The 25,789-nt window shown below is 36.6% G+C and overlaps 1 protein-coding gene and 1 pseudogene across 1 annotated transcript; both read right to left on the bottom strand.

The window, feature by feature from the left end:
* Window positions 1-14,966: 14,966 nt before the first annotated feature.
* Window positions 14,967-15,644, bottom strand: LOC145064324 (uncharacterized). The gene is made up of 2 exons (XM_079011797.1): window positions 15,329-15,644; window positions 14,967-15,259 (listed from the first exon to the last, which is right to left on the bottom strand). The coding sequence occupies exons 1-2, from the start codon at window positions 15,642-15,644 to the stop codon at window positions 14,967-14,969; spliced, it is 609 nt and encodes a 202-aa protein (XP_078867923.1).
* Window positions 15,645-19,363: 3,719 nt separating this feature from the next.
* On the bottom strand, window positions 19,364-21,410 carry LOC145064323 (uncharacterized; annotated as a pseudogene).
* Window positions 21,411-25,789: the final 4,379 nt, after the last annotated feature.

The following is a 25,789-nucleotide window of genomic DNA, read 5'->3' as shown; positions in this document are numbered from 1 at the left end:
ATTTTTGCTCAATAAACCCTAGGTCATCCTCTCTCCTGATATCTCCTAAAGTGTTAATCCTAGAATACTCAAACTTATTCCAAAAAGTATGAAATTTAACAGTAACTGTTCTAACTTCTATTGACTTGATATGTTATGCAGAATGAAAATTTCAGGTTGTCACAGGTCAAGTACATACCAATAATAGTTATGGACTTAGACATTAATCCAACAGTTTGCTCCTTCCTCTTTTCCCCCGCCTTTCGTTTATAGCCCCCTCCATTTGATGGCTCAGGCACGGGGACCACAACGCCATGTAGACTTCATGGTCAATGAGTTGCAGGGCCAAGCGTTTGCCGCTATCGAATGTAGTTGGGCTAGAAGATAGTGCATCTCCATGAATCGAGGTAGATAAACCCCAGATGTACCTTTCTATATTCCTACTCTCCGGGGTAACCATCTCAGGGCATAGTGCTGCCAGATCGCTAAACCAGTGTAGGTCACTATGTCTGAGCCGACCATGGTATGCTCCCATAGCTCTTGTTCCAGTTTTTATACTTCCCCCCTTGGGCAGTATTCTTCCAACATCATATCCTTTAGGTTTTCCCAACCTATAGAGTTAGCCACTAGTAGGTTTAGTGACTTAACGTGGCTATTCCACCATGTTAGGGCTCTGTCGGAGAAGGTGCAGACAGAAAACTTAACTTTGCTCCCTTCTGGGCATAGACAGATTGTGAAGACCAAATCTGTTTTCTCAAACCATCGCATCAGAGCAATGACTCCCCCATTTCCATTATAGGATTTGGGTTTGCATTTCATGAAGTCCTTGAACGTACACTCCCTTGGGTGTCTGTGGGTAACTATGGGCTTAGTTAAGTGGATATTGCTATCGGCTCCGTTGGTAACACTTTCACTGATGTGAGTTAGAGCAGTTGATACTGCGGCTGCTATCGCTGCTTGTAGAGCAACAAGATCAAAATCTGGTGGTGGATTCTCTGTTGTGCTATTGACTACACGCCTTAATGGTCTACTGCGAGGCATCTTTTTCTAAAAAGGAATACAAAGATGAGATGGAAATAATTCTATAGTATTGGTTATAAGCCGAAAGCTTAATGACAAAGTTATCCTAGTTCTTAGTGTATCTATTTCTGACTTTCATAGGGTTCTGGAAACAATTCATAAAGGGAGTCTATATAAAACAAACTTTATGAATCAGAAGTGGCTATCCTCGAATGAATCTCTATGAATTGAATAACTGATACTACCTGCATGAAAAGAAATAATTCTAACAGATAGTGTGAGTAGTGTATCCACTAGCTCACGAAGTCAATTAAGGTAATTATGTATTAATGTGACACATAAGACGTTTTAGTTTCTCCTGCTGATCACTTCTTGGAAATCTTTTTTTGAATCTCTTTTTGTTTACCCTTGACTTCTCTACTGACTGCTATGATGGAGTGGTTACATCTATCAGGGTTTGTCGTATGAGAATGGAAGTGTCTAAAGAATCCATGAGATTAACTGTAACGTTATGGGGTGAACCTTACTGGGTCCTCCTATAATTGCGCAATGTATACAAATTGTACATAATTTAAGATTAAATAGACCTTCGAATAAGTGATCCTACTCTAAAACCACAACCAAACAAGGAACAGGAAGTATACACCCCGGAATCGTAGACCTACCAGAAGGGTCTTTTAAATTCTCGCATAAGTTATTTATAGTGCCTAAAATACTACTATAGTATTTTAATGTAATGAACTTGGTACGTTTTAAACTTGTTGTTGTCTTGTAGTATCATAAAATACTCCCATAGTATTATAACTTTATGTTCTGATCTAGAAATCCCTTGACTAGAGTTCAGTAAGTTTTAAGACTGTTGCAACACCACATCACTCCCAAACACACGTCGGTCACATCTCAAATGAATATAGTTGATCAGGCTATATTGATCTGAGATATGCTTACATAATTGTCCAGGTTTGACCGTAGTATTCAAACTTTAAATACTTCTATTCTATTCTTCTTGTGATACCTGATCTAGTATGTATATGTGTTATAAGAATGTATGTACTTTTATAAAGTATTGGTATATTTTTAAAATATAATTTTATTCAAAGCACTTCGGCCCCATTGCATTTATACTTGTATATGTTTTTTAGGTTGATATACTTAGTTCGCTATAAACAATGCTCTGCTACCAATCTGTCACACCCCCAAACTGGAACGGCGGAAACGTTCGGGGGCGGTGGACGTCATATTTAATATCACAACACATGCATCATAGTAATCTAAGTAACTAACAATCGTTGCATTAATATGAAAGTGTTTACAAAGTATGTGGTTCACAAAAGATAGACTCCAAAAGTAAATAACAAAACAACACATGAAGCTACTATACTTCATCTTCTGAATCCCAGTGAACGTACCTGTCTACTAGTTTCCTGAGAATACAATATATTTTGAAAGATTAGATAAACATTTAAGCTGGTGAGTTCATAAGTATTTAAGTGATGTATAGTATGTTGTAAGTTCCTTTAGAAAAGTTCTTTTGTTCCTCCAAAAAATCCTATATTTTTTGATATGGTGAATGAAAGTAAAAATGACTCTACAATTCATTCTATGAGTACTGAATGGATACAAGTTATATACAATTAGAGTAAACAGACAATCGATTGTGTGAATCTTCCCTAAGCCCACAAATAAACAAGGAACAGGGAATGAGGTGGAAGTCACACATCCCATTCTTTGTTAGACCTTTACTATATATAACCCTAGCGTATTCATTTGGTACTTACGGAGTTAATTGTGATAGTTCTTTATATTTGATGAAAACATTCTTTAAGAAAATCATATATTTCCTTTAGTAAAAATACTAACCACAATAATTCCTTCTATAATCACTTAGTTTATACAAGATATATATATATATATATATATATATATATATATATATATATATATATATATATATATATATATATATATCAACTAATATCGAACGGACAGTTAAATGGGTGAATCTTCCCTAAGCCCACAACCAAACAAGGAACAGGAAGTAACGTGGAAAGCACACATCCAACTTCCTATCAGATATTAATTATATATAAACCTGATTTATAAACTATGGTATTATAGAATTAACCACTAAAGGTCCTTTAAGTTATACTGGTTTAATAAAATATATTAAACCCTTTCGTTGATAAGCTTCTAGTTTAGCCTACTAAATGTACTATCTGAAAAGTATGCTTTTGTACTAGAAAACTGTGTACTGAATTTTTGTGTGCTATGACCTGACCTATACCTGGTACTCCTTTTGATTGCTTTTGCTTGGTGTGTGTGTGTGTGTATATATATATATATATATATATATATAGCTAAGATCGAATATTTAGTAGACTGGGTGAATCTGCTCTAAGCCCACATCCAAACAAGGAACAGGAAATGAAGCAGAAAGCACACATCCTACTGTCTGCCGGATCCAATTAATATATATCCCTGATGTATCTACTAAGGAATCATAAGGTTAGGATTATAGGCCCCCTTTTTACTGAATATACTAAGACTCGACTATACTTTTTGTCTTTTGTAAGTTTTCCCAAGTTTAAGACTATCTTTATTAGAAAATAGTTTGCATTACCTTTTATGTGAGAAGATCACAATATGAATGTAATGGGAAAAAAATGAAAGTATTCAGTAATGTTCTATAAAGTAACTACTGAATACTTACTACCTTAAAACCAGTTTGTTAATTAAGGTTAAAATGTGATGTAGTTATAACCATACTGATATGACACGTGTTTAACACGATGACCTAATGGCGCCGAAACTGATGTGACATTTGTCACTCGTAGACTTGCAAGTCCCACTGTAGCTAACAGCAAGGTTGTGGGGTGTCAATCCCGTATAGATCTATGCACAAACTCATTCTCTCCCTCCAGGAGATGCTGGTTACAAAACGCAACCTAGCATGTATATCGCTAAGTCGTGAAGTAGTGGTTTCACATTATTGTTATCTTGTTCTTGTTATCGTATGTTCCTTCTCTTCTTGTTATTGTATGTTTCTCCCTGTTTCTCTTTATAGTATGTTCTTTCTATTTCTTGTTATAATATGTTCTGAACCCCTAAACTATACCTATTATAGTTTACTGGTATGTTTGTTTTGTATTGTCTCTGATTTGTAGAAAACACTCGATTATCTACTAAGTTATGCTCGTACTTTAAAAACAGAGTTTTATAAACAATAAAGTAACATAACTTAAAAAGAGTTTTTGTTTTTGATCACTTATAAAAGCATGAGAAATCCTTTAACGTGATGGTTATCATAAATAACATTTACACAATTATCACTGTGTTCAACTTGTATTCCCCCCTAAAAGCATTTAAAACATTTAAAAGATTGATTATAGGGGTATGAACTCATCTTATATGGGTGATTTAATTGAAGGTTCGCGTAAGGATGAGAAGTTCCACGAATGAATTCCAAAGACACAAACGAGTCCTAAATGACATATAATGGCATATATAGGCATGTGTTTAAAACAACTAACATGCAAGGAAACAACCTTAGGGGCTAGGAAACACTTGGAATGGAGTGTTACAATCACATGTGATTGTATGAAAGGAGTTCACGACCCAAGCATGATCATATGGAGGGTTTACAGCTAAGGAAGGATGGTTCATGGTCCTATCAAGCATATTTGAAGCGTACATGGCCACATGAAGGCTTCACGGCCATGAACTCTTGAAGGTCTTGCATTTGGTGCTTGTTTCGTGACTAGGAATCAAGTGTCTATTATGGATAACTAGATGATAGAAGAATTACTTACACTTTGGATGACTTTAGGGTTTTCACGGCCACCAAGAAAAGTTGTGTGTTCTTGGTGAAAGATGATGATCTTGAAGATCTTGAAGAAAAAGTGATGAGTCAATATGGAATCAAATGGGTTTCCAAGTATACACAAGTAACGGATGAGATACTTACGATTTTGAGGTGAAAAGAGAGCCTTTGTTGGTTGATACTTGAGAGAGAATGGGGAGATTGCGGCCAAGAGAAGAACAAGTGAAGAAATAGTGGCAAAAATTCATTCATATAGGAGGGGTTCACGGCCTAAGAAGGGTTCACGGCCGTGAACAACGACCTTGGCCGTGAAGCTTACTTGTTGGGGTTTTATGGCTCATATGTTGTTTTAGGCTCTTGGTTCTTGCTTGGTTCACTTCCTAACACACAATCCTTGAGTGTACTAGTCTTAGAACTCATAAAATGGGCCTTAACAATGTTAAAAGATAGCAGAAACAAGTCTGAATCTCGATTGATTGGATGGAGTTACATGATAAAAATTTTCGGGTTGTCACAGAAGTCAATGCTGCTGATAATTAAACTCCTAAATCTTCGAAACATTTTGATGATTCGATAATCACTACCGATACAAATGCTAATGACAAAAGTATGCTAGACGCACAAGTTGAGGGGGAGCATCCTTTCGTAGGGGAGAAGAGCAGTATAAATGATGTTTTCGAGGGGGAGCATCAGAGTGATAATTATGTCGAGGGGGAGCAAAATGATACTGATACGATAAATCTTGATCAAAACGATGAATTTCACGAACTCAATGATAATATTTCTATTGCAAAATCGTAAAATGAAGAAATGTACGAAGAAGCACCATTGGATTTTGATCCAGCATATCCTCTAATGGAAAAATGGACAAGAGATCACCCAAAAGCACAGGTTATTGGAAATCCTCAAGATGGAGTATTGACAAGAGCTCAGATTCGTGCAAAGAATGAGGTACTTAATGCTCATAAAGAGTTTTGCATGTTTAATGTTTTCATTTCAAAAATAGATCCATCAACAATTAAGGTTGCAATGGAACACTCAGATTGGGTTGTAGCAATGCAATCTGAACTGGCGGAGTTCGGTAGAAACAAAGTTTGGAGGTTAATTCCTAAACCTGAAAATGTTTTGATTGTCGGATTAAAATGGATTTTCAAAAACAAAACCGACAACGACGGAAAAATTGTTCAAAATAAAGCACGATTAGTTGTTAAAGGGTATTCACAACAAGAAGGTATCGATTACGAAGAAACATTTGCCCCTGTCGCAAGACTCGAGGCTGTTCGAATATTTTTTACCTATGCAACTCACAGAGATTTTGATGTTTATCGAATGGATGTAAAGTGTGCTTTTCTCAATGGTGAGCTCAAAGAAACAGTTTATGTTGAACAACCTCCAGGTTTCATAGATGAAAAATATCCAAATCATGTTTATATTTTAGATAAAGTTGTATATGGGTTAAAACAAGCACCAAGAGACTGGTATGCAACTCTTACCAATTTCTTAAAACAGTCGAAATTTAAACAAGGGTCAGTTGAACCCACGTTATTTGGAAAGAAAGTTTGGAATCATCTAATGCTTGTTCAAATTTATGTCGACGATATTATTTTTGGCTCTACTGACCCTGCTTTCTCTAGTGAATTCGAAAGTTTGATGAAAAGCCACTTTGAAATGAGTATGATGGGCAAAAATAAATAACTTTTTGGGCTTAAATATTCATTAAAGCAGAGATGGCATTTTTGTCAATCAAGAAAAATATACCAAGAATTTGCTCCAAAAGTTCAGAATGACAAATAGCACGAAGTTAATAGTACCAATGTCGGTTGGAACAAGGCTAACACATTCGTTAGATAAACCTGCTGTTGATCTTACTTTATACAGGAGCATGATAGGTTCATTGCTTTATCTTACTTCAAGTCGACCTGATATCATGTTTTCTATATGTATTTGTGCTAGGTATCAAGAAAATCCAAGAGAACCGCACTTAACTACTGTGAAAATATTTTTCGATACTTGAAGGGAACAATTTCGTTAGGATTGTGGTATCCTTCAAAATCAAGATTTTTTATTCAAGCGTTTTCTAATGCAGATCTGGGAGGATGTAATCTTGATCGAAAAAGTACAAGTGGAGGATGTTAATTGTTGGATAGGAAGCTTGTAAGTTGGCAATCAAAAAAGCAAACTTGTGTTGCAATTTCAACTGCTGAAGTTGAGTATGTTGCAGCTGCCGCTTGCACTTCGCAAATCATATGGATCCAAATTCAATTGCGTGATTATGCAATCAACATGACAAAGATTCCATTATATTGTGATTCACAAAGTGCTATACGCATTTGTCATAATCCAGTACAACATTCGTAAACCAAACACATTGCACTTCGTTATCATTTCATTAAAGATCATGTGGAAGATGGAAATATTGAAGTTCATTTTGTAAAAACAACTGATCAGCTTGCTGATATTTTTACAAAACCATTGGATGAAAAATCATTTGTTAGAATTTTGACAGGATTGGGAATGATTTAAGAAAGTTCTATTCCAGGACTAATTTCGAAAGAATGACAATGTGGTGGTAAGCAAATGTGTCGAATCAGAGGCAATGATGAATTTCAGAGGCATCTCGTATTAACCATTCAAAGGTTACTGTTCATATTCAGCGCTTCGATACACTTTGTTTTCAACATGTGGGAAAGAAATTTTTGTTAGTTTGGTACATTCTTAAATTTTTGTTTATTTTTTTTATTTCAAAAAATTTGAAAAGTCAAAAATATTTTCGTTAATTTGTGTTCTTTTTCGAAAAATCAAAAATACAAAAAATATTTTTTTGTTATTTGTTTTTCTTTTCGAAAAATTCAAAATCACAATAATATTTTTTTTCTTCTTTTCAAAAACATAAAATCCAAAAAGATTTTTGTTATTTTGTACTTTGTCTTTTCTTCAATCGTGAAGGTTCCAAGGATGTTTTACAAGGTTCATGCTTGCATTTCTAGGGTTAGGTATACTTTCGAAACTTTGTACTAATTAGGATGTCCCTAGAAGCATGCTGCAGCATGTCGACCTAAGCCTCCATTAACTCAATGTGTGATTTCGAAAGCCTTAATGAAATTTTTCATCACGAAAAATTCTTCCCAATCAGACTTGTATTCACATTAGTCTACTGAGCTACCTAACTCTTCTCAAATGAGTTAAGAGTTTTCTGCTTGGTCCAAACATAGCAGAGGTACAATTAGATTCGTGAACCAACCTTTGTCATCTTAAAATTCTAACACAGTTCACACACAATGACATATGTCCGTGAGGTCTTTTATCAAACCAATCAAGACTTAGACATATCAAAAATCTGTGTTTATGATCTTGATTCATGAGGCCGTGATGAAAGTGAAACCCAATTTTCTTACCTTTTATGGAATTAACGGGGAACTAGGTTCCAGATTTTCACGAAACATTTATTTCAGTACCAATTTTTCGATACTTTAAATCATATTCTTTCGTTATGAGTGGTTTTGATCAAATGTTCGAAGCCCACGACATTTGTTTCCCAACAGGATCCAGCCAATTTTTTTTTCTGAATATGATTTATGTATGAGTATCCATTCTTATCTTTAGTCACTTTCAAATTTATTCAAAGCATACTTGTCCTTGACTACACCGGCCAAACAAGTAATTTCTGTTACAATTACTCACCTTATGTTTAGGTTGATATGTAACGAAAGTTTTTAAGCCACCCACGAAGCGATATAAAAGAAGCCCTTGGGTACTTCTCTACAAGTATTCGATTGTAATTCACGGGAAACCACACAAGATGTTGATTATCTCTCTTGATAATTAGCGAAGCAACCTTTGTCCGCGGTTTAACTGCTTTTGTGTCGAAATTTTATTTTTCCACATCACAGATCACAAATTTTCGATATTTTGCTTCTTATCTCATTCTATTAGCACACTGAACTCACGAAATCGTTGAGTTTCTGAGTAATACCAAGTCAGGCTGAAGATTTAGAAAGTATAGCATATGACTTTGTTTTTCAACCCAAAAACGAAAGAGCCAAACCTCCATGCCTAAGGTTTTCAATCTTATCCAAATGGTACTCATGAATAGTCTGATGTAACCGTTTGTACGTGATGCGTATTTCAAGGTACTTTTTGATGACGTGGCGGTTTAAACGGCTAGTGGTGCACGTTTCAAGGATAGACATGGCTACGTTTCTGTAATATCATTTGGAATTCAATTGGGGGAACATATAAAAGGAAAGTGATTCATCCTTTTCTAATTATGCGTTCAAATTCTCAGACGATTTAAGCCCTAATTTTCTTTGTTCTTCAAATAATCTTTCAAACCCTAATCAATGGCTGCTGCTCAAACCAACACTACTGAAGAAATTACATCTCAACCGATCATGAAACTCCAAAGTACAAACTATCAAGTTGAAGCTAATGTCTCGTTGTACCCACAAGAACTCAGGATATTGATTGTTGCTCTTCAACATTCCGCACTTTCCACTGTGATGTTCAATGCATTTGAAGTCCTGATGTCCTTGTTTTTGATGGCGGGATCAACTGCTACTTACAACAAAGCTCTTGATGTTGTAACTTTCAATTTGATGAATGAAAAACGATTTCGTCTTACTAAGAAGATGTTTGCTCAGATTTGGAGATTCCCAACTTGGCTCCATTCTACAAAGTCTTAACTGATCATATAATTTACATGTTCAATGAGATGGGTCATCAGCCACCACTCAACAAGATCAGTGATTTCAAGAAATCAAGTCTTCCCTATATCTGGAACTTTTTATTTGGAATTTACCTTCGTTGCATGATAGGACGAAGTATGGGCTTAGACAAGGGGAGATTGGAAGTGTTTACCATGGTTGTAGGTCTATTTTATGATCTTAATGTAGACTATGCTACTCAAGTCAGGAGGGAGTTCATTAAAAGCTTGGAAAACACGAATGTGGTGAAAGGAATTTCATGTGCTCGATACTAGAGTCTGATACTTCAATATGTGTATGAGAAAGAAGTTATCTAAGTTCCTGCTGATGAATCTAAGGCAGATTTTGTGAAGTATCATTTCCTAAAGTCAGTAGAAGATGACTCGATTGTTTTTCAAAATGTTGCTAGAATTCCAGATGGGATGTTAAAGAAGATCAACCCATCGAACCCTGTGTTGGTGAGTTATTTGAAGATTGTTAATCCAACGGTGGAAACTAGGATTTTGTTGCAAAAGAGTGATGAAGGATCATTCAAGAAGTCTAAGAAGTCCAAGAAGGTTTCTGATGAAGTTCTGGTTAATGAAAGACCGAAAAAGGTGAAATCTAATTCTCCTACGAAGAATGTTGGTGAAAAGGAGAAGCCTAAGGAGAAGGTAGTTAATGACTCTTCGAAAGAATTAATCCCTCTGAAATCAGGGGTATTCAAGAGGATAAAGAAGATGTCTCAAAAATCACAAACATTGTTAGATGATCCATCTCCAACAGTTCGTAAAGCTGAACTCAACAGGAGAGGGATCATAGTTCGAGAAATTCCAGCACCGGTTTCTCCATCTTCGAAAAAAAGGAGAGCTGAGGGTGTGGCAAAACACATTGCCAAAAAGAGGAAGAAGAGGAAGTTAATTGTTCAAGAAGAGTCATCTGATAGTGAAATCGTTACAGAAACGCCTCTGGGAACGAACTCTCCTCTTATTAAATCTACTTCAACAACTTTAACCATAACAAGTCCACTCGAAATTGTTCTTACTAAATCAGTTCCTGAGGCGGTTCCAATTTATGATGTTCGTGCAAACGTACCTGATACGGGTGCCAAAGTCATCTAGAGTGTTGAACAAATGAAGTCGGTATCTTAAGGTATTCTTATTACATCTTTATTCGACCATATTCCTAATACCTTCGTTTCACTTCCACCATTTATTAAACACGTTTCGACCACCACCACATCACCAACTTTTGAACAAGTCTTACAACAACCATACACTACACTTTTCCAATCTTAATCCACTGAACCATCAAGACCTCATTCCGATGATGAAACAGATGAAGGAGATTTTGGAGGAACATTTGTTGATCTACAATTTGATTCAGAAGAAGAGGATATACTAGATCACATGTTAATGTCTGGTAAACAGTTCAAAATTCTAAAAAGAAAACATAACTATCTTCTTCAATCACAAGTTGATTCTCGAGCAAAGAAATATGTTTCGTGGATAGAAGTTGATGTTATGCTGAAGGCAGTAGAGCTCAGGATACAAAAAAAGGTTGACATTGTTGATAAAAACAACGAATTAAGGGTCAAGGCTCAGGCTGATTGGTTCAATTCTGAGATCAAGGATCTTCTCACTGTAGCGAAAGAACGTCATGTTCTGTTTGTTAAGGATGTCAAAACAATTCGAGAAGATGTTAACCGAAAGCTTGAAGAAATGGAGAGTGATGTTTCGAAAGAAATTAATGACTTGAATACAAATTACTCGTCTATTCTTTCGAAGGTTGACATAATTGCAGGGGCTGTCACCAATTTTATTCAAACATTTCAGTCAATTGTTCCTACATTCAAAGCCAAAGGAAATGAAGACCGGGATCAATTCAATCAATTGAAAGTGTTACTTGGGGAACTCAAAGAGCTTGTTTCGAAGCCTGCTCAACAATCATTTTTAACTCATAAGTTAAATGTCCTTGATCATGCAATTCAAAAGGAGGTTGCTCCTATCTCAAAATTTGCTCACATGTTACCAACTGGTGCCCCACCTGTTGTTATAGGGGTGCAAGGGGAGAAAAGGCAAAAGTTGGTAGGGAAAAAGAGGCAAAAATTAATAAAGAAGGAGATGAGAAGATAAAAGTTGTTGGAAAGGTAATATCTACTCAAATTCCAACTCCAATTGTTTCGAAATTTAGTTCAACACAAGCTATCAAAACTACAACAAGACCTATTCAAAAGGGAATTGTTATTGGTTCTACTACTGGAGGAGGAAGTTCAAGTTCAAAACCTTCTAAAGTTTATGTGGGTAAAGGAAAAGAGATTATTACTGAGAAAACTAAGGATGAGAAGAAAGTTGAGATGGAAAATCAAAGGCAGATTCAAAGCATTATGAGGCTTTGTCAAAATGATCCACCATTCATGGAAAAGGGAGATCCAAAGAAGATTTATCGTTACGAAGGGGATAAAGCTGAACTGAAGAAAGTTATGATATGGTATTCGAAGATCAGAATGATGATACATTTTGCTGCACAGATTCTCATAAACTGAGAAGTTCGACATTGTTACAAAGGGGGAGATTGTAGAGACGAATTTATTGTAATATGTCGAAGTCTGTGTAATAGATGCTTTCGTTAGTTTCATTATGTATTTACTAAGGCACCTTTTAGTTGAAGCCGAATGTATAGCCTTAGTATTTTTTGTACTTTAAGTCCTCGTATAAATAGGAGATGAACTCAGATTTTAGATAGAGGAGTCTTCCCTCATTCACTATTTGTTTTGTACTCTTTCTTCATTGAAACTAATATGAGCTGAAACCAGATTATATTTAGATCTCATGTACTTCACTTGATTACTCTGATTTTAATTCATATTCTCGATTATTCGCTTCTACATCTCTATACATCTTCGTCACCTCGGGATGAATGGAGAATCTTGATTTGTGCGCCTCCTCCATCAAATCCTGACTCATACCACCTCAATAAGGAACACACACCCTCCGATGGAGAGTCAAAAACCCTCGACAATCATAATCGAAGGAAGCCACCTGACCCACTATGCGCTCACTCTTCTGGTGCTCTTCCTTCATAGCCTCAACATGATCCTCTTGAATCTTCTTGAAGAGTGGAGTAATCACTTCCATCATCATGTAGACATCCCTAATCGGAGCCACGACCGCCTTGCGGTTGAGAGCATCGGTCACCACATTGGCCTTCCGCAGATGGTAAAGGATCACAAAATCATAATCCTTCACCACATCCAACCACCGGCGCTGCCTCATATTCAAATTTGGTTGATCGATCAGATACCTTAGGCTCTTATAATCCGCGTAAATAGACAACGGAACGATAGAGATAATGTTGCCAAATATTGAGGGCGAATACCAAAGTCCCCAACTCTAATTCATGCATCAGATAATTCACCTCATGAGGCTTCCCTACCTCAAAGCGTCGCAATCACACGAACCCTATGCATCTGAAATCTACCCAAACATGTTATTAACGCATCAAAATAAACCACAAAATCCTCAACACCCTCTAACAAGGTCAAAATTGATGCCTCACACAATCTCTGTCTCATGGTATCGAAAGCTGCCTGCTCGTAGGCCCCCACAAATAAGTGACAGTATTCTTTGTCAACCGAGTAAGAGGAACCGCTATCTTGGAGAAATCCTGAATGAACCACCGATAGTAGCCTACCAACCTAAGGAAACTCCAAATCTCAAATGGAGACCTCGGAACCTCCCACCTCATCACGGTCTTGGCCTTGTCCGGAATGACCAAAATATTGTTCTGATTGACAAGATTGATGGGTTTTGAGCATTCTAACACTTCCTAAGTGTACATGCAACCCTAATAACCTTGAATCTATGTTTTCTCTATATACATGCAAATTTATTTTTCAAGGTTATTTCCTAACTAGCATGGCATGGGGAATCTATAAAACATAAAACTAGTAGAAATACATACCTTGTTGTTGCTTGGATTCCTTCAAGACTTTGTGAGCCTAGCACCCCAAATGTTGTGCCTCAAATGCTTCACACAACACTACAAACTTGGAATAACTTAAGAGAATGTCACTTAGCCTAAAAAAATCGGTTATGCCCTCTTATGAATACCCTTAGTCCGATTTTGCATGCTATAGGGTTTCTTTTATAGTGTGTCATAATTAAGTGCTACAAATGTAAACCCTAATTGTCATGACGCTTCATTTCTCATGACCCATGGGTTTGTAACTCCCATGGACTATCCATGGAGCTCCATATGGTTATAACCAAACCCATAAACCATGGATCATTAATCCACCATAAAAGAATTGATGATTATCATAATCAACCCTATAAATTTAATTAGTCCCACTTTGATCACCAAATTAATACTTAATGAATACTAATTAAATAATACTATTATTAATAATTAGAACTTATAATATATTAATAATCACAAGTGTACCTTCTCTCATTTTGTCTATCCAAGTATTGCAATGCCATGCAACCCAAATGGACCATGCCGGGTCGGGTCAAGTACATACCAAATAAAGTTATGGACTTAGACACTATATCAAAAAAAGATGCCTCATAAACTACACCTCGTGCAACCAGAACTCTTACTTGGAGAACTTCAAATATAGTCTCTTCCTCCTCAGAGTCTCCAATACCTCCCTCAAGTGCTCCTCATGCAGCTCTGGGGTCTTGGAATAGAACAAGATGTCATCAATGAGTACAATCACAGACCGATCCAGCATCGGCTTGCATACGTAGTTCATGAGGTCTATGAACACGGATGGAGCATTGGTGAGCCTAAAGGGAATCACCACGAACTCGTAATGACCATAACGAGTCTGGAAGGCCGTCTTCTACACATCCTCCTTTTTGAACATCATCTTATGATAACCTAAACGTAGATCAATCTAGGATAACCAAGATGCACCCTGAAGCTAGTCAAACAAATCATCAATCCTCTGGATTGGATAATGGTTCTTCGTCGTTATCTTATTCAACTCCTGGTAGTAAATACACATTCAATGAGACCTACCCTTCTTCTTCACAAACAAGATTGATTCTCTCCATGGAGAACTGCATGGTCGAATGAACCCCTTGTCTAACAGATCCTACAACTATATAAACAACTCCTACATCTCTGGAGGATCTAACAGATACGGTGCTTTGGCTATCGGAGCCACACCCGAAACCAATTCAATCCTAAACTCCACATGTCTCTCCTAAGACATCCTAGGAAAGTCCTCCAGAAACACATATGGGTATTCCCGAACAACTGAAACATCATCCCCTGTCGCCTTACCCTTTTCTCGGGAATCCATAACATAGGCAACATATTCGGAACAATCTTGCTGAAGGTATCGCCTGACCCTAGCTGTTGAACATAGAACCAACCCATGTTGAGCACTCTCCCTCTGAACCGCTAACTCTCCCCCACTTTGGGTCCGAATGCGTACCAACTGATGCTCATAATTAATCACCGCCCATTGGGGTCAACCAATCCACCCCTACAATAACCTTGGTCCTGCGCAAAGGGATGGGAACCAATTCAATCTCATACTGCTCACGAAACATCTCAAGAGCACAACCCCGGTGAACCGTCGATACCCGGACAGATCGATCATCCACAATCTCAACCTCTAAGGGACAATCCAACTCCCCTAGAGCTCCAACAAACCTCTTGCTATGAGTAAGTGATACAAAAGATTGAGTAGCCACTGAATCAAACAATATCAATGCAGAGATACCGTTCATGAGGAACGATCCTAAAATAAAACACACAAAAATAAGTAGACAAATAAATAAAACTAAAGAGATAAGGAGAAGTTACATACCTGTCACCACATCAGGTGCTGCACGACCCTCCTCAGTTGTCAGCTGAAAAGCTCTGGTCCTTACAATAGGCGCATCCGCCTTGCCCAGGTGGCTATCAGTAATCCATAGAGTCGCAAGAGCGGGTGCTGCAATTGGTCCCGCTGCTATGAAACTAAGACAGTTGGCCTTCTTATGGCCCCTAAGATTGCAATGGAAGAAAGCCAAATAAGATATCGAAGTGGTGATGGTAGTAGCAGTACAATCCCTACTAATATGACCCATCTGACCACACTTGAAGCAGCCATAACCACCCACCCTGGATATCCCATCGTGCATCTTGCTGCACTTGCCACAACGGCTCCTACCTTGCTGGCCTCTTAATCTCAAATAAAAAAAACTTGAGCCTCTTGCCCAAACTCTTTCAACCCTGAACCTGATCCAACTTCCTCTTCCTCTCCATCTCCAAATAAATCTCTCTCTCTCTCTCTCTCTCTCTCTCTCTCTGTGTGTGTGTGGCCCTAGCTATCATATCATCAAGTGTCTTGTAACTGGATCGGCTCACAAACTGTCGGATATCACTCATCAACATCTCATGGTATCTCGCCCTCTTCATCTCCTCATCCGCCACATACTATGGAACCAATAACACTCTCTCAAGAAACATAGCGGTGATCTATGCCACCGTCTAAGTAGTCTGGTGGAGATCCTGAAACTGTCAGGCTAACTACTGGACCTCAACTACAGGAGCAAACTCGACCCAAAATCTAGTCACAAAATCCTCCCAAGTCATGGACTCAATCACCTCGCCTCCCAAGGCATGTCCTACATCTTCCCATTACTCCTGTGCTATGATTTTCAGTAAACAGGAAGCAAGTCCAACCATTGCCCCATCGGGACAACTACTAGTGCGGAAGGCATTAGCGACATCTGCTAACCAATGTCTGCTCGCGATTGGGTCCCACTTCCCGAAGAACTCTGGCGCTCCATGTTCCTAGAACTCACAGAAAGTCAAAGTGTGAGTTCCCATCAATGCCACCATCTCAGACTGAAAAGTGCTCACCTAAAATCTCCAGAATTCCCTCCTTGACCGTACCAAGGATCATAGGAATCTGCTCAAGTATGCTACGGGTAATCTCAGACGAAATCAACTCCCACATCTGATCATGCAACTGTCCGGCTCTAAGACTCGAACCTGAACCCTCACCAGCACTAGAACCACTAACCGGTCTTTCTCGAAGGGTCACCATACATAAAATAGACAATAAAAACCATCAGAACACGCATATATATATATATATATATATATCAAGGAGTCTCATACTCTACAAGCTTCCTGGTATCATCACATCTCTCCTTGACTCGATTATGGATCCTCTACTTCCAGTAGTATGGGCCTATACTCCCTTCCACATATATCCATACTTTCCTTATGGACTGATTTGAATCCTTCAAGTTACTCCTTATGCATACATACAATCCTCAATAAGACAAGGCTCCCAACAGTAAATCTCTTCCTAGGTCTTCCTAGGGCAACCACTACACTACTCCCTGCCATCAGTTGTAGAAGGAACTCCCCTTAAAATCCTCTAACAAGCTCATGAATACAATTACATATCGTTGAAATGTCTCACACTACAACGGTTGGACTCAAACAACAGTTGCGCAATAGAGTTAAAACCTAACCTTCTAAAATTATTTAGTCTCAAAAATATGTAGCTTAGCATATTCACATACTATTTAGCTAAATTTAATGGAAAATCCTACAAGCATAAAGAAAGCAACACTCGAGCATCGATTAATCAAAACAAGCATTAAACAGGCCATTGTATCACTAACTGATCAGTACTAGCATGCAAGTCTACAAGCACAGTAGGCATATAAAGGCATCTCTCTTAGTAGGCTATCATGCAAATCGTGAGCAGACCCTTAGCCCTAACCATCATGCGATTCAAAAATTCACACATCAAAGCATATCATAAAACATGTATGGGTATGTTGGGAAAAATTACTTGAGCTCGGTCGATTTAACGCACCACACCCTTTTATTAGAAAACCCTTCTATAAAATATTTTGTTTTGAAAAATTCTACCAAAGCCTCAGTTTGCGTTCAGACACACTCGAGAGTATGCCCGAATCCCTCAAACTAAGGCTCTGATACCAACTTGTAACGTCCCAAAAATCAAGACTAAAAATTTTGATTTTTATATTAATAAAACCATTATCCCAATACAATATCATAAAACCATAGTGAATCATAGTGTATCAATAAACATACAAGTACATCATAGTCTTATAAAATGTGGAACGATCTGGCGTGTGCAATGCAATCATCCTGAGCTCTTCTCCTTCGAAGCAAAAGTACCTAAAACATAAATTGAAAACCGCAAGCACAAAGCATAGTGAGTTCCCCAAAATACAACATACCATACATATCAAACATATCAAACATATAATGGGCCCCGCCCATCATCAGGCCCCGCCCGATAGTGAGCCCCGCTTGGAACAGATCTATCAGTCATTAGGCCCCGCCTGGCATTAGGCCCTGCCCGGTATACATACAAACACATAAACACATGCAAGAATCACAAAGATAAATAGCCTACAATATAATCATCAGGCCCCTCCCGAAAAACATATCAAAAAACATACATGCAAAGTCACGCAGACAACTAGCACCCTAATCATAATAAACCATAGGTCGACAATGGTGCCTTCGACCAGTTAAACATAGTGAGGAAACTTACCTCATGCTGCCGAATCTCTCAGATAAGATCTTGGTCTGCTAATGCAGAAAATCCTAACACTAAGAACATCAAAAAATATCCAATTAATAATTGGATCTCGACCCATAATCTAGAATCTAAATTACTTTTCCAACATCTAGGGTAAAAGAGCATTTTACCCTCTTCTTACGTGGCCCAAAACCAAGGCCCAACCCATTTTCTCAAAAGGCCCAAATTCCTAAATGGCATCGTAAGGCCCAATATGTCACGACTTCCTAGTTAGGCCCAAAAACCATTGTGGACCTAATTCCAAGAAATCCCAATATCTATCCATGGCCCAAATTCAGAAGTCCAATGGCCCAAGAAGGCCCAAAGGCTAAAAGTACAAAATATGACCCAAACCCGTCAAAGTCAACCGAAGTCAAATAGCTGAGTACGTTTGGTGTACCTAGACTTACGCTTAGTGTACTCCTACCGGGGCCCAACATGCAACATATGAGTTGGGTTCGCCCTACGTACAATACAGACCACCAATCTAACTCATTAAGCACTTAATTGGTTTAGCCATCCGGCTAAACTCTCAGATCTGATTCTATATAGTGGCTTAACACGTAAAGTTGACAACTTTACTCCCATGCATGACTTAATGCGACCCAAAAGTCAAAAGGAGCCATATTAAGGACCCTAGCACATGCATGGACCAAAATAATTCATAAAGGTTGCATTTTTATGAACAAGGAACCAAAAATGTGCTAAGATCTAACATTGATGGCTTCTGGAGTAGACCATAATGTTAAATATGTCTTAAAAGACCCAAAGATGCACAAATAACACCATAAGTAGGATCTAGCACAGAGAACCATCAAGATGCGAGTTTTTTTTTACCTCAAGTGGCTTGCCAAGATGATGATGATGACTCTATATCTACATGCTCAAGCCACTCCCAAGCAACCTTAAAGTGTTCTTCTTCGTCTAATTCATCAAAAACACCACCAAAACTCACTTTCAAGCTCGAATATCACAAATGACAATTAGGGTTTCGATCTTAGGGTATAGAGAGATGTAGCCTGTTCATTAGGACGTCCAAGGGTGTCTTAATTTGTTTAAATTGGGCACAAACCCTAAAAATTAGGGTTTTCCCCTACATTACGTACACCCTGTGTACTCCCACACAAGGCCGATCCAAAGCCATGGTGGGCCCAGGGCGAAAAGAAAAAATGGGCCCCCCAAATTCATAAATACAATAAAAAATAGTTCGAAATAGAATGCTATAAAATTCAATATTAATATTAAAAATACAAATATGGTCGGAACATTACAAAAACAACTAATTTAAATGAAAATATTTCTCCTAGCCTTTCTAGATGCAAAACCATTAACAATACTATCCAAATTAATTTTATCTAACATGTCTTTCACTATACATAACATTGCCAATCCGTTGAACCTTTCTTGCAACATCGATGATCTTAGATAATTCTTCAATAACTTTAACTTTGAAAAATTTATCTCTGTAGATGCAACAGCGACAGGAATGGTTAACAAAATGCTATATGCAATAAAAGTATTTGGGTAACAATCAACAGCTTTAACAATGTCCAAAATTTCAACATCAGAAATTATATCATTAGGTAAAGTCACTTTCAACACTTTCAATCCTAAAAAAGTTCACTTGAATCAACATCATAAACATTTTCTTTAGAAAAATTAGTAGCAAACTATATACAACTTTCTTTAAGTTCACTTTCACTTAATGACTTTAATTTCTTTGAATCATTTAAAAACCCAAAAATACTTTCAAAGTATTTTAATTGTTCAAATCTATTTTTTAATGAAACAGTTGCCATATCCACAGCAACCAAAAAATAATTAACTTTTAAATACTCTTCAACCAATTATGTTTCTTCTTCATGATCACTTTCATTAAATTGTTTTTTTTTCTAACAATACGACGTTTTGATGTAATGTGGGCTCTACACCCATATCAAGTGCAATCGTTTTAGCAATATTCATACTTGATGTAAAACCTTTATTTCTATAATTTTCAAAAAACTTCTTAATATTTTCTATTTGGTTAATAGTAGTATCAATACAAATCGATTTAGATTGCAGCTTTTTACTTACAATATTAATTGCAAATAAAACTTCATACCAAATAACCATACCAACTAAAAATTCAAATTTCCCAAAATATTGAAGTAAGCTTTTAGCTTCACTTTTAGACTTTGGGTCATCACATGTTTTACTTAATTTTAGCAAAGTAAGCTTTATTTGAGGAGCTTGAAATCTAATTGTTTTTATACTTTTAATACTACTTTCCCAACGAGTATTAGATAATGATTTTAAGGTTAAAGTTGGAACATTATCTGACAATATTTTCCATCTTTTAGTAGAACTCGAAAATAATGTATAAAGGCCTTGCACAATTCCAAAAAATGTAACAACTTTTTCACAAGAAAGTGTCATATCACTAACCGTAAGGTTAAGACTATGGCAAGCACAAGACATATATAAAGCACTAGGATTAGTTTCAAGTATTCTTTTTTGAACCCATTGGTGTTTTCCTTTTATATTAGACCCATTATAATAACCTTGACCCCTTATATCATCCACATTAAGATCTAACAATTTCAATGCATCTAATAATTCATTAAAAAGTCCCAAACCAGAAGTATCATCTACTTTTAAAAATTCTAAAAAATATTTCAAAACTTGTATTTTTTTAAAAGAAAAATTCACACATCTTACAATCAAAGACATTTGCTCTTGATGACTCACATCGGGAGTACAAGAAAGAAGTATAGAAAAATATTGTCTCTTTAACTATTTTAATGATAGAATTTCTAACCGTGTCACCTAAAATAGAAATTAGTTCATTTTGAATTTTATAGCCAAGATAATGATGATGAGTTTCACTATTTTCAGTTCTTCTTATATGATCTTAAATTATACAATCATATTCAACCATCATTTTGATTACTCCTAAAAGGTTACCATTGTTATATTGAAAAAAAAAATTCATTAGACCCTCGAAAATCAAAATTATATTTTGATAAGAATTTTATAGCCGCTATTATTCTTCTTAATACTTGTCTCAAACATTCTTTTTCTTTATTATTTCTTGTTGTAATTCGTTATCAATTGTAAGGTTTTTATCTAATCTTAGTTTTGCTTCATTCTAATTACTCATACAAACAAAATATTTATTACTATTTTCATGTTCTTTAAGTCTCTCACTAAGATGTTTCCAATCATTATATCCTTCATTTGTTAAAAAACTTTTTTGATTAGTAGATTTAAATTTTTTAACAACAAAAACAAAAAACTTTATCTAAATTCTTATAGTATACTAACCATTTTCAGTCACCTGACAAACCATTATTTAAGTTTCTAGTATAAAATGCATAAGAAAAATGTCTACAAAATTTATCTTTAGGAAACACAAGATTTCACTTCTCTTATTGGCCATTTTTCAATTAGAATATCTCTTGATTTAATATAAAGAGTATCCCAATTTCTAGGGTCAAAAATATCTATATATTCATTTAGATTAGTATTTTCTTCATTTATATTAGTATCATGTTCATGTAGATTAATATTTTATTTATTCAAACTAGCAACATTTTCATTTATGTTTTTATCTTGTCCATTCAAATTAAAATTTTCTTCATTCAAATTATTATCATTTTCATTTAAATTAATGATTTCTTCATGAACACTAGCAAAATTTTCATTTATGTTAGTATCATGTTCATTCCAATTAATATTTTCTTCATTAGAACTCATTGGTTTTAAAAAATTAACCATAGACCCTTCTTCTTTTTGTAAAGAAGCCTCAAAGGAATCGAATGTGAATTAAGAAATTGAAATCGACGATTACATGGTGTCCTTGTCCCTGTGTCGGCATGTAAATATCGGTTTATTTTAAGCCTTCGCCCATATGCAACTTAAATCAATTATAAATTGAATCTAATCGTCGATTTCAGCCTTCTGCAATGAACTCGCAAGTTGCATTGTAGCAGCCGAAGATGAGAAGTTCAACAAATTATCAATCAATTTATGATTATCCGAGAGAGCAGAGAGATGCGTGAGACTGTAAGAGACAAAGTGAGAATTGAGATTTGAGAATTGCAAAATAGAAAACGAGATGTATTATGTATATATATATATATATATATATATATATATATATATATATATTCGAGATGATTAGTCGTTACAAATTAAAGATTGTGAAAAAAATTGTTGATTCAGTATCAAGGCGTGAGACGTCAATTCAATTACCTACCGATTCATATGGTGCCCTACTCTCAATTTCCCATGTTCCCTGCTACCTTCCTTAGTCTCATTCCTATTTGATATTCACCGAAATCGGAATCACGTTCAGCACTTCAGCGACATCAAGATTCAAGTGGCCCATTTTATTAATTTGTTTGGGTAATTGGGTTAATGAGCTTTTGGACTAACTTTGGGCACCTAATTAAATATATAGATAAAAAAAACTTATATATATATATATATATATATATATATATATATATATTGTGACAACCCTATATTTTTCCAAAAGCAATGTAACACTCAAAAGTCAAATACAACGAAAACTATTTGGAATCAACGAAATTAAGCTCAAAAATAAAGTATTCAAATATCTAAATTGGGATGCATCAAATGTTAGATATCGTGCCAAGGTTTCCAAAATCATAAAGAACATTCGAAACCGGGTTATATTGAAGAAGCTATGACCACTCAAATATTCACGACACACCCGCTAAAACACTATTTAACGTACAAAGTGAAATTCCAATCAAATGCATTTTAACCTTAAGTATCTAAACAAAAGTTGTAGAGTTCGTTAAACTGTAAACGTACATAAAAAGATCGCCCAAATTGGACCTCGTATGAAGAAGTTACGAATTTTCTAAGTTTCGTAACAACGGTTGAGAGCTAAAAACTCGAATTAAAGATCAGACGATATTTAGCTAACGCAACCTAAACGAGAGTTGAAGGTCTCCACAATAGGAGTAAGATGATAAAAAGACAAACGAAAATAGACGTCGGATAAAGAAGTTATGAATTTTTAACGGACTTTAGCAGTCCCGGCCTATTAAAAACATAGTGTTAAAAATAAAGTCAAAACTAGCCGACAGAGTCTAAATGAAAATTGTAGATCATAGTCTCACCTACGCGTGGATATAAAGAACGCGAAAAACGGAGCCCGTACGCAAATGTTACGGAATTTAGAAGATTGAAGCTGGAATTACGCCCAGCGTAATTCTAGAGTACGCCCAGCGTACTCAGGTGCAGGGTCGAGTCCCATCGGATGAAAGCTCTATGCCTAGCTAGACCCGAGTCGTAATACATGACGCAAAGTTACGCCCAGCGTAACCGAAGTACGCCCAGCGTAACGCGTACGCCCAGCGTACTCGTGCCTTCAGCCCTATTAATAGAAGGCATAAACTCCGGATTTTGGCACATCTCTCTCAAACTTTCACTCACTTTCACACACCCTTACGCACCAGAGGCCTTCCCGACACCCTCGGTTCCACACTCGAGCCCCCGACGAAGGTCCTACGCTACCGAGATCCCCGAGAAGCTCGAAGACGCAGCTTTCCGCAGTTGAAGTTCTGCCCGACTCTAGCCTCACTCCTTCAAACCGAACAAGTGAGTTCATACCCCTACTTTTCAAGTCGTTTCATGTTTTAGGGGGGGGGAATACAAGTACAATACAAGAAAACATATCACTTTACAAATGCAACATCTATTTTATTGTTATTTCGATACCAACATCTTACTTCATAAAGTTTAGTATTTCACCAAGTTATCTTCACCAAATGGAACACCCTTTTAGAAAAACTATAATGGGTATAGTTTGCGAACTATTCATATATTCATACGTATACATCTTGAAAAACGAATTACTTTCATCTAAAGTGAAATAGAGTCTTTCTTATCGTAAATCTATTTATACTAAGTGATGTGAGATATTCAACTTCAACGTACTTTTAAGTATGCATTTCAAGTCCTGTATTATAAGCCATAATCTCTTGGAAGGAGAACGTGATACTTGTGTATAGATCTATACGGGATTGACAACCTCGCACCTAAACTGTTAGCCACAGTTAGACCGGCAGGTCTGGGGTGACAAATGTCATAACACTACAACACTTGTAGAATGTTGTTACATGCAGTCTGTGTCAATAGTATGGTTATAAGACTCACATGAAAGTATAAAAGCAAGCTTGATTTACGAGATTCATACCTGCATTCAGTATTTGCACTATTTTGAGTTCAAAACATATTTTTATCATTTAATTACAAAAGATACTAACGACCTCCAACCTTGGGAACTTTTCAAACTATATGTGGCAAATATTGGATTTTCTGAAAACCACGTTCATCTATTTTCTTCCAAAAAGACATAATTTTTCAGTACAAAACACTTATGAACTCACCAACTTTATTGTTGACACTTTTTCAAAACCACTTGTATTTCTCAGGGAATCAGTGATACAGGTAACTACCAGCTTTTGAAGAAGGAACGCTAAAGGCGTTTATTATCAAACATTTTAAATTATCATATTGTAATATTCTTTTGGAAACATGTATAACGCAACAATGTACGCTTTTATTATATATATGATGGTTGTGTTACTTTCTTTATGGTATTCAATTGTTATGGTACTACGTGAAGTCATCCACCCCCGAATGTTTCCGCCATTCTGGTTTGGGGGTGTGACAGATTGGTACTAGAGCATTGTTTATAGTGAACTAAGTATATCAAACCACATAAGATATACCAACTATAAATGCAAAGGGGACCAAAACCCTCTGACAAAACATTTTCATAAACAATATATTTTCTTTTAAAAATATACATTTTTACTCGCATGCATCGGTCTCGTATCATAACATAGTTTTCTAAAAAGTATTAAGGCAAGTTGCGACACTACGATTGGGCCTCGAGGTATGTAATCAAATCGAGAATAAGTATAACCTAATCAAATATATTTATCCTAGATTTGACCAACGTACGTCGAGGAATGGTCGTAGTGGACAACAAGTCCAAAACTTACCAAATAAAATTTCTAGACTCACAAATTTGAAATACTATAGGAGTATTGTTATAAAATAATAGGAAAATGAAAAACCTGCACACCATAAGATATAGTTAAACTTAGGATGCCGTTAAATAGAAATTTCTTTTCTTATAAAATTCTTATACCTCTATCCTAGTACAGAAAAAATGGTAGGATTCCATATACCGGGAGATCCCTACTACCCAAACCAAGGTAACGGCGGATGGATAGAAGAAGATCCGGAAGAAGACCCGGAGGAAATCGAAGAGGAAGTCAAAGAGGAATTCGAAGTTGAAGAGGAAGTTGGAGGGGTATTCAAAGTCGATGAGGAAGTCGAGGAAGAAGAAGATATTTCGGATGGAACAGACTCCGAGCCGGAAGTAATCAACCCTCCCGCTCCCCATCCTCCCAAAGTCAGAATAGGTTACCAAGGTCCCATTCCCATTTGGGGAAGCCATCTCTACCATTGGAGCCGTCAACTAGATGTACGCCCTCCCTTTGGCATGTGTCGGGAGTTTTACAATGTCAGTGGGGGAGGCTCAGCTAATCGAGCACTTCCCGTTATTATGGGCACAATAGCCACCCAGAACTACCAGTCAGACATGCAAGCAACCAGAATTCGTGAGATCAATGCTGCTACACAGGGTAACGCCGCAGACATCCGTCGTCTGGACGGACT

Source organism: Lactuca serriola, chromosome 7 (assembly GCF_051521515.1).
Source record: "Lactuca serriola cultivar US96UC23 chromosome 7, Lser_US96UC23_V15, whole genome shotgun sequence".
NCBI lineage: Eukaryota > Viridiplantae > Streptophyta > Magnoliopsida > Asterales > Asteraceae > Lactuca > Lactuca serriola.
The sequence above is the reverse complement of the archived record's forward strand: the minus strand, read 5'-3'. Positions and strand labels throughout refer to the sequence as shown.

Coding starts and splice junctions, on each gene's coding strand:
- LOC145064324 (XM_079011797.1), bottom strand. CDS start 15,644: ATGCACGATGGGATATCCAGGGTGGGTGGTTATGGCTGCTTCAAGTGT. Junction 15,260..15,328: donor AGCACCTGATGTGGTGACAG/GTATGTAACTTC, acceptor GTTTTATTTTAG/GATCGTTCCTCATGAACGGT.